Genomic DNA, 11,442 nt, shown 5'->3' with positions numbered 1-11,442 from the left:
ATATCAAGTGAGAGCATTTTTAAATGAGAGATGAGAGAAAGAAATATCAACAATTGGATTCATCAAGAGAGAGAAATTAATAGCCTCATTAATGTATTAACATTCTCTCTTTTGATGAATCCGATGGTTGATATTTCTTTCTCTCATCTCTCATTTAAAAATGCTCTCACTTGATATGCTCCCATATATATATATATATATATATATATATATATATATATATATATATATATATATATATATATATATATATATATATATATATATATATATATGGACGGAGCCACATTGATAACGGTGTAAGTATATGCCCCCACTTGATTTTGTCTTCTATGTATTGATACCTTGTGTATGTAATAGGGATGTGAATAGGTCAGACCGGCCTATAGGGGTCTATAGCATAGCCTATTTAAGGCTAGACCAGGCCAGACCTATTTGGTAAAAAGTCCAGACTTAGACTTTTTTAAAAGCCTATTAAATTATATAGGTCAGACTTAGACTATTAAAAAAAGCCTATGAAGCCTTACAGACTGACCTATATTTTCATATATATTAAAAATAGTCTAAATAAGTTAGCCTATATATGCATATATATTTTTAAAAAAATGATAAATAGGCTGGTCTATATATGCATATATATTAGAAAAAATGTTAAATAGACCGACCTAAATATTCATATATAGGCCGACTTATAAGACTTCTTAAGTAATACGAATTAATTAAAAATCTTAATGAGAAAGAGGCTTTTAAATAGGCTTTCAGGTCAGGCCAGACTTTTAGAAAGACCAGGTCAGACTGAAAAACAAGCCTATAGTAGATCATAGACCAAACTCAGGCCTTGTAAATTTATCATAGACCATACTCGAACTTTATAAAGCCTAGTCTAGTCAAATCACCCCTAAAGCTAATATATGAGTATAATAATACAATATTCAATTTTAAAAGTCACTTATATCTCCCTCTCTTTTATTGTTTTTATTTATTTTACATTTAGAGAAAACGTATCTAGCATCATATATTTTTTTTTCTTTTATCTAATTTTTTTTAAAGTATTTGTCACAAAATTTTTACATATATATTTATTTATTATTTTTAAATATGAAATACAATTTTATTAGAAAATTCAAAATAATCATAAATTTGAAAATAAGAAAATTATTTTATTTTTTTAAAATATTTATTTCAATTTCTTATTTTATTTTTTAAATTTGAGAATAAGACAATTCAAAAAAATCATAAATTTATATGTAAATTTAACTCCACTAATCTAATTTTCTAGCTTCGTCCATATATATATATATATATATATCTATATATATATATATATATATATATATATATATATATATATATATATATATATATATATATATATATATATATATATATATATATATATATATATATATATATATATATATATATATATAAATATAAATAAAAGGGGTCATGCACTGACGTTGTAAAATATTTTTACACTGTCAATCAATCACCACCATATATTTAATTAAAATATTTTTTATTTTAAAATAACTTTAATGACAAGGCAGATTGATGACTCTCTATTGGATTATATATATATATATATATATATATATATATATATATATATATATATATCAAAACAAATAAATATTATTAAAACTAAACTATAACAAAATTATTTCCAAAATTCAAATACATATTTAAATTTTAGTTTCTTAAATTAAATTATTATAGTGTGCAATAGGTATTTTGTGGTGCAGTGTGGCTCAATATGGCAAAAGTATATGTTGGTGACCTTACTACTTTTGGTATAACAAACTATTTAACTATAGTTGCCTTCTTTAGGTCAACATAATAATTTGAATGTCTAAACATACATTATTTTGGACAGAAAAAACACACTCTCAAAAAAAAAAAACAGAGTCATACATTTCAACTGGCCCACTAATAATAAGATCATAATAAATAAAAGTCAACGAAGTCCAACATGAAAACGAAACGTGACACGTATGTTTTAAAAATAATATCATGTGAGGCAAGTGGAACAACTAGTTCTCTGTTCCGAAACTTTGTACATCTGAATTTGGTTGATATAAATCATGAATAAAGGTCTGATATGACAACCGGTATATATTATCAAGTGGTAGTATGGTAGGTTAACATAATCGAAATAAAAGAGTAAAGAAAAAGTACACAATTCAACACGAGTCTTTGAAAGGATATAAGTGCATGTGTTTATGTTAAAAGAGTATAGAAGGGAAGAAATTGAATCTTCTTTGTTTCTTGTTTTTGAACTTGTATTTGCTTTGTTAAGACAAAATACAGTCCCCTAATTGACTCTCATCATAGATTAGGAAAACATGAAAATTCCATATGGTTGTTATAGTTATCCTACTAAAGTGATATCTTGAAATAGTTAGTAGAAAATTGTGAGTCACAATTAGCCTAACTTATCTTAAGATAGGTGATATGATATATTCTATTTGAATGAGTTTTCGGTAGATTGAAATGTAGATTTTTTTAATAAATGATTTGTGATTTATTTTAGATTAAATTGAAGCCTATACAAATATAATTTTTTTTATGGGCAATCATTCATAAAGATCAATTTAATCCAAAGACTTCATTTAGTAAATGTGCGTCAATTGCTGAACATATACATAGAACTGCAATTTTAAACACAACATAGAAGCGCAATTCTTCTTATATTAAGATTGTTGATCTACATCAAACAATTGCTTACGTCAAGTCAAACAAATCAAAGACAATTTTAATTATCTCCTATATACAAGTGTAGTTTTGAGTCAAAATTAAAGTACGTTTGATCTTACACTTTTAAAGTTTCATCTTATTAACATACTCATTCACTTAAGCGTCGAATTATTAAACTTTTTCTAAATACTCTTTATCATCGAAGTAAGTTATTATTCTATTAGAAACTCTTTTATGATGATTTTCATTATCCTCTCCAATTTTCTTATCCCTTATATTATTATTTTTAAAGTTCCATCTTTTTATGTCTAAAAATATAGATTATATTTAATGTTTTGTATCATAATTCAAAGTTATTATTCAATACTTTATTTTCTTGATATGTGTTAACTGAATTAAATAAATTAAAAAAATTTTAAATTATTAATTATGATTCAATATCTTATAGTAATATATATTTATATTTATGCATTAATGTAAACAAAATTATTGAATAAAATTTTTAAATTGTTCAAATTTCTAAATTATTGGATGAATTTCATAAATAAACTATTAGGCTTTAGGTTGAGAATAAGTGTTGAACTATAAAATTAATTTTAAAAATTAATTTTTTTATTTTATACTCTATCTCTCCTCATATTCTATTTATAAAAAAAACTATTTTTTAAATTAATTGAATAATCAATGTATCTAAACTATCTAAATAATGCATAAATCAAATACATTCATTATTCAATGAATTTTAAAATAAAAAAATTTCTTTAAATAGAACTAGGAGAGAGAAAATTATGATTATATTTTGATTTATATTAAATATGTGTGTCTTTATAAATGAAGATTAGCATCAAATCTATTTTTATCAATACTGTTAAATTCTATTTACAAGAGAATTTACTTTTTATATTTATTTAATAATTAATGTATTTAGTTTAATAATAGACCAGATATATATTTATTATTTAATAAATTTAAAAAATAAATTATTTTTTATAAATTGGATAAAAGCGAGTATTTTGTTCTTTTTATTTATGTATAAATGGCAAATTTATTTTTTAAAAATTAATCGAACATGAAAATGTACATAAAAAACATTAAAATTAAAAATTCAAAGTCAATAGTGTTATTAATAAAAATATTTATATAACTAATATTATGAGTTAATAACTTTCAAATTCCAAACTAAATATCAGTGGTGGCTGAAATGTAGTTGAGCCTAATAACTTTGAAGAGATGATTGATTGAGATTTGAGAAGAGTGGACGGTAGTAGAAATTAGCCTTGTCTATAGAAGCAACTGTGTAGAGTTTCTCACAAGAAACATCTAAAAATTTTGAATTTTATCAATTTTCCATAAGACTATGTATCTCCTGTGGTAAAAAAATTATTCAACAGTTAAATAATTGCAATGGAGTGTTGAATGAAGGGTTGAAAATAATGTAGATTAATTTGTGTTGAAAATATTCAACATGTTGAATGAGAAGGAAGTGGGGGCCACTATAATACTTTGCAAAATCTTATTGGTTGTTGTAATTGTTTAGGTTTTTATCTTACTTTAATTATTTTATTTTAAGTCAATTTTTATTTATTTTTATTTTCATTAAAATTTATTATTTTTTCTCTCTATAATTAGAGACTTGATTTATTAGATTTGGACACGGAAAAAAATTGAGATTTTTCTTTCTAATTTTTCTATTTAGTCTTAAGTAAAATCTTGTTTGTAGTACTAACAATCTTTTTAGTAAAATAGATCTGAATAATAACCTTTTAACACCCAAAATTTTACTAAAATATAAAATTAGAAAAATAAAATTTAAATAAGTTATTAAATTAAAAAAATATTATTCAACTCTTAATTATTTTAATTTAATTTCAATTTATAATTGTTATTAATATATAATCACAAAAACAAAAACATAAAAGAAAATATGAATATGAAATAAAAGTGGTGGAGTAGGGTGTTGAATTTTATTAAACAAAAATCATTGTAGTGAGTAAAAGTTGAATGAGTGTTAAATTATTAGGTGGAAGAGAGAGAAGATGATGTAAAGTGTAAAAAGTAAAAAATTAGGGTCTTGAATCCATAAACAATTGTACATAGTCTAAGTTACATAACTTTTCTGAGGTAAAGAATCCAATTCCCAAGAAATCAACCTTCATTTTAAGTGGCTTTGAATTGGGCATTAATAGAGGTCGACAAATTTGACTCATCCGATTCAAACCGGCCGATTCATTGTCATTTTTATACAAACGGGTTGGGTCGGTGTCAGGTTGATTATGTTGCTTATTTTGAATAGTATATAGTTGTTTCTGTCGGGCTCAGATGATTATTTTTTACCCGACGAAAACCAAAATCGATCAAACCTAATTAATATTTATTTTATTTATTTATATTACCGATTGACTGAGTATAAAAATGAGATTCATAATGTTATAAAATTATTATCATTTTCATTATTTAATTGTGTTATTGTGTAATGAGATTCATAATGTTATAAAATTATTATAATTTTCATTATTTAATTGTGTTATTGTGTAACAAGACTACATATATAACATGAAATTTTAAATATTATTTAAGAGAAAATAGATGATGCAATGATAATGTAAAATATTTTTACATTGTCAACCAATTGCAACCATGAATCCTACTAAGTCAGACTGTAATTTTTAAATTATTTATATGGCATGACAAAACGATATATTTTTATTTGATGATAGTGTAAAATTCTTCTACACTGCCGCTGCATCTCCTTTAAACTCATTATTTTATTTGAGATTTAAAATATGACAATGATCAAATTAACGTTGAATGATATTTAAAATATTATGACTTAATAATAATAATAATAATAATAATAATAGTAATAATAATAATAATAATTGTTTTCAGAATACTTTTTTATTAATTTATTCTTAAATTTTGATAGTTTTTTAAAAAATATTAAAAGTTAAATATTAGTGAATTTTATAAATGATAAGCTATTTTTGTAGATTTATTTAATAAATATTAAATCGATTTGTTTTATCCCTCAAATCGAGTTAATTGAATCTGTCAAAAACCAAAATTTTATCTAAAAATGAAATCGCACTTTACACCAGATTTAAGTCGAGTCTGAAACCGATCGAAACCGATCGTATCCAACCCTATACATTAACAATCTAAGAAAACAAAAAGTGTTACATCATCAACAAACATTTCCCAATTTATTTTTCTTATTTGATCTGTGCTAAGGATTGTAAGTCGAAACAGATATTATCAAAAGACAAAATAAAAAACATTAATTGTCAAGTTGAAACACCAACACCAACAACAACAACAACATTACAAAAACAACTTAAATTAAAACTAAATGCATAAAAACAACACTTATGTCACAAAAGACCCTACATTCCCAATAACTCCTCACATATGTAACCATGCCATTGCAACACCAACACAACAACAACATCATCATCAGTAGTAGTTACGTTATGAACACCAAAACACGACACGTATCACAACTGCCTCGTCGCATAAGCCATAAACTCCGCATCAGCCTCAAGCCCCGCCATAGTTTCTGGCGCCAAAACCACCTCCAAATCCACCGTCCCGCTTCCATCTCTCCCCGGAAACGCCGAAATCTTCCCGTCGAATTTATTCGCCTTCCCACTCCTAACCGCCAACGGCTTCCCCCATCCAAAATCATTATCATACATCGGAAACCTCGGAGAACTACCCATGGTTATCGAACTACCATCAGGGTTCCCCAAAGGAAAACACCTAGGATTGTTCTCCCACTCCTCTATGTACTTCCTCACCATAACATTATCATGCGCCTTCACGTTTTTATTCAGCTGCTCCGCACACCACCGTAAGTCTTTACTCATAACATCACCCGCTGAAGCGTATGTTGGAACACTCTGAATCGCGTTTCCGAAATAAAACGCTTCTAGCTTTGGTTCTATTCTATGACGACAATTAACCGCCATTCTAAACGTCGTCGTTTTTGAAGCAGGGAATTTCCTCGCGCGCGTGACTGCACGCCATAGTAACGCGCAGATGGATTGAAATGACGAAATCTCAACCGTTTCTGTTACTGTTTCTGTTTCCGTGACGGTAACCGTTTGCTGTTTGGAGTTAACATTGGTTTTGAACCAGTTTTCAATTAACGTCGCTACTTTTCCGTTTTCTTTCTGGTTGTTGTTGTTGTTATTGTTATAATGATCGTTAATGTTTTTCTGCATCAATTCAATGGAATTGTTAGTTTCCGGCCACCGTTTGTTATTAGCTCTGGCTTTCAGTTTCTGAATTGCGTCACGGTTGAAGCTAAAGATTCGTTCTCTTATCGGCGCGTCGGCATTGAATGTCACTGCCGGGCCTTCTTTGGATAACCGGAGAACGGCGTCGGAGATCAAAACAGAGTCGCGGCGGAAGCTCGGAGTGTTTCTGATGCATTTGTTTGCTCCTCTACAGACTTGAGCAAAAGTGTTGAAGAAATTCCAGAAGGAAGTTCCGTCAGTGACGGCGTGATTAACGGAACAGCCGATAAAAACACCGTCAGCGAGTTCAGTCACCTGAACGGCCATAATCGGAGAGAAATGACCGGTGAAACTGACTTTTCGATCGAAAGCGAAAAACTCTTTGAAGGAGTGATGGACATAGGTGGTTGAGAGGAGATCACTGATGGAGAGATCAATTGCAGTGGTGTGGATGAAATCGACGCCGGCGTCGTTGCAGGTTAAGTAAACATAACCGTCGGAGTCGGTGGTGAAACGACCGGCGAGAGGGGGGAAGATGGAGAGAGTTTGAGAGAGGGAAGTTTTGAGGAGAGGGATTAAGTTATGAAAGGGAATTGAAGGTTTGGTGAAGAGACAACCTTTTTGGATGTAGTGACAAGAAAGCATAGGTAGGTCTGAAACAGAGAGTTTAAGGTTGGCAATAGTTGATTTTTGGTCTGGGAAAATGGTACATTTTGAGAGCAAGGTAGGGGAAGAAGAAGGCATTGTTTGGTTTTTTTGAGTTTAAAAGATGTTTTTTGTTTTTTCTGCCTCTCTTTTTGTATCCCCTTTTCTTGGTGTTAGAGTGAGGTGGATGAGAGATGAAGGTGGGAGTGTCTTGGGTATTTATAGAGATGGACGGTGTTGAGATGCATGTATCTTCTTGTGCTGACAAACCTGCTACAATTATTATTTTTATTTCCTTTTATTTAAACTCTTTAATTATAAAAAAACAAAAAATTGTTTTAAATATAAATATCTTTTAAAATAATAAATAAGGTTAAATATGTTTCGATGATTCTATCCCTATAAAATTACTTTTAGTTCTTATAAAAAAAATATTGATTTTTAATCTCTATAAAATTATTTTTGCACGCATTAAAAATCATTTTTTTATAGGGCTAAAAGTCAAAATTGAGATATTTATATGGACCAACAAACATATTTAACTCTAATAAATATATATATATATATATATATATATATATATATATATATATATATATATATATATATATATATATTTATATGAGAAAATAGGAGATACTATGATCCCCGAATGTAATTTTATACTATCAACTAATAAATATTATATATTTGGTCAAATCATATTTATATTTTAAAATTATTTTACAATATCATAAAATTTTATTTATAATTATATTTCTAAATAAATTAACAATTAATAATTTAAAATCTAAAATCAAAATTAATTATATCAAATTTAAAGATATGCATGAATGACGATTAGTATAGGTGTTTATTGAATAGAGTAAATTTTTAACCGAATTAAAATTAAAATTAAATTATGGTATTTGGGTTGAACATATTTTTTCATCTGCACAAATTAAATCAAATAAATAAAATATAATGTTAATTGGATCGAGTAATATATTCTAAAATTTTATTCGAGTCTGTCTACTCGAGTTCATCATATCATATGTAATTCACATAATTCATATCATAATATTATAGAAACTATTACAAAATTACAAAAATTTTAACTTTGAGAATAAAAGAAATGAATGTTATGTATGTCGGTTGCAATATGGAAAAACAAAAAATATTTTATATTACTATGAGAAATAAATTTACATAAATTAGTTGATTTTTAAAACATCTTTGTACATTTATTTTTTATGTATTTAATAGATCCAACACAAATTAATTCATTTTTTCGAATTTACTTTAGTTTGAACTTTATTGCAAAAATATATAAATCTAATTCAAACTATTATATTTATTTTTAATAAATTTAAACATTCATTATCTCAAAATCAAATCAAATTAAATTGACCTACGAATACCTTAATGATTCAAATTCGCAACTTTGTATTTTTAGAGATTTAATCTCTAAAAATAACAAATGAATATCTATTTATATAATAATTTGAAATAATAGATATAAATAGTAAAATATTGAATGACTGTTGAAAATTTAGATATCAAAATATTATAGAAAATAAAAATTAAATTACTTTATAAAAAAGTTGTGGATAATAGGAGTTAAACTCAAAACAAAAACTATGCATTGAATGGAGCCTTGCACTCACAAATCACAATCAAGAAAATGAAAGATTAATGCTGTAGGAGTTAAGAAATTAAAGATTTAAAAATACCATGTTTCAATCAACAAATAAATTGAATTATTTGGAGGTTGTTTTGTTTACTAGTGAGTTTTTTTTTTTTCCAGAAGAGACAAAGTAGTGGTTGATAAATTATGTTTTCAATTTTATTCAGATACAAAGAAAGGTTAGGTTTAAATAATAGGGTTGGTAAAAAAATAATCACATGTTAAATATGAGTATAATCTCTTTCAACCCATCTCTTACTAACCATTAATTATTAAGCCAAATGTACCATCTTGTCTTAAAGGTTTACGTATTCTTAGTTATAGTCATATTTATTTACTATTTTTGTTATTTTTAATACAATGTATTCTATTCTTATCTTAAAAATGTTTACATATTTTTAATTATAAGATTCTTTATTATTTACTTTTGTTGACTCTTGATAAAATAAAAAAGTTTCAAAAATTTATATTTATTAACTTTATTATAAAATACTCATATTAAATTTACAATTTATAAAACTATCTACTTTTTCATTATATATAAATTTTAAAGTCATTTTTTTAAAGTCATTTTTTAAAATTATTTTTAAAGTAATTTTTTTTATAAATAAATTGTATTTATTAAATAATTAATGTATCTAATTTATATATAAATTAAATATGTTAATTATTTAATAAATTTTAAAAAATAAAATTTATATGTAATATTAAATTTTTGTACTTTTTACAAAACCAAAACTTACTTTAAAAGAGTTCTACCTTTTATTATATTTTGGCATGTGTGCCGAAATTTATAAGGAGCAAAAACCATTGACACCTGGTATCCAAATTTAAGATGTGTACTCAAATTGATTAAGTTTTAATATGTGTGCCCAAATTTTAAAACTCTAGTTCTTTTAGCAAATCAAAATGAAGTTGATAATGTTTTCTCCCTTCGATGATTATAGAAACCAAAGACATATCTTAAATGAGTTTTGTCTTTTATTTAATAAATTAAAAATAATTTTTTTAAAATTTATTGTTCATTCTTTTCCAAGTTGTAAGTCATTTTATTAAAAAGAAAATTAAATTATACTCGATCCATATTCTTTTATAATATTTTTTACTTTTAAATTCCTTTAATATAAATAATATATTTAAATTAAATACATCAATTATTCAATAAAATTAAAAGTTTAAAATTATTTATAAAAAAATGAAGGAGTACGTTATTTGATATATCCAGTAAGTTATTAATGTTTACTTTTTCATCATACATTTTACTATTAATTATTATGTTTTCCAATTTATTTTAATTTCTTTTACTTGTTATCAATAAAAGGTAACTTATAAAAGAATTGGTTTATTGTTATAATACAAAATTAGTTGCATTTTTTATTTTATATAAATAATTAAAATATCATATAATTTAAGATAAAAGAAATATTATATTTTAGGAAATGAGACTGACACTCTCTCTAATTTGAAAATATATACTAATCTTCCATATAGTGAGGCCTTACTTAAAAAAATTTGATGGGAGAATCAATTTTGCATTGTGAAAAATTTAAAACAAAGTCTTAAAAGGAAACATTTTAAACATAGAACAATGAGAAGTGAGAGGAACAAGATTTGAGAGTTTTGAGTACTATCCTCATGTTTTTGGCTAAGTTTCATATTCTTGCAAATATTTTTGGTACATAGTTTGCCAAAGATCTTTTGGAAAAATTTGAAGGATTGTATCAAGTAAAGGGTATTTCAAAATCGGTTGCGGTTGAAGGAGGAGTTTCATAGCTTGTGTGTGGATGGACATATGAAAGTATTTAATCACCCAAGTGATCCTAATTGTATTGTTTAAAAATTAGAAACTATTAGAGTTAAGATTGAAGATGAAGATAAAGTTTTGAGACTCATATGGGATCTTTCATGTTCCCATAAGCATATTAAACTTGCTTTGATAAATTGGAAGGAAATCGAGTTTTGGAGAATTTACTAGTAAAATTGTTTCTGAAGAAAAAAGATTGAAGGGTGAAGATAACATTTCTTCTTCAAACTTAGTGTTGGTTTCTTGAGGAAGAATTTATGTGAAGAAAAACAATGAAAATGATGTGAGATGTTGAAAATGTGAAAATATTAAACATGTAAAGTGTAAGTGTCTGATGGGGCAACTTCAGAGAAGAGCTTAGAGTAAAATGTTGGCAATGTCTCCTTTGCTAT

At 25.8% G+C, this 11,442-nt stretch overlaps 1 protein-coding gene across 1 annotated transcript; it reads right to left on the bottom strand.

The window, feature by feature from the left end:
- Window positions 1-5,949: 5,949 nt before the first annotated feature.
- LOC131620990 (protein ENHANCED PSEUDOMONAS SUSCEPTIBILITY 1-like) lies at window positions 5,950-7,786 on the bottom strand. The gene has a single exon (XM_058892190.1). The coding sequence runs from the start codon at window positions 7,677-7,679 to the stop codon at window positions 6,192-6,194; it is 1,488 nt and encodes a 495-aa protein (XP_058748173.1). The 5' UTR covers window positions 7,680-7,786; the 3' UTR covers window positions 5,950-6,191.
- Between the last annotated feature and the right edge of the window lie 3,656 nt (window positions 7,787-11,442).

This window comes from Vicia villosa, linkage group LG7, assembly GCF_029867415.1.
Source record: "Vicia villosa cultivar HV-30 ecotype Madison, WI linkage group LG7, Vvil1.0, whole genome shotgun sequence".
Taxonomy (NCBI): Eukaryota; Viridiplantae; Streptophyta; class Magnoliopsida; order Fabales; family Fabaceae; genus Vicia; species Vicia villosa.
The sequence above is the reverse complement of the archived record's forward strand: the minus strand, read 5'-3'. Positions and strand labels throughout refer to the sequence as shown.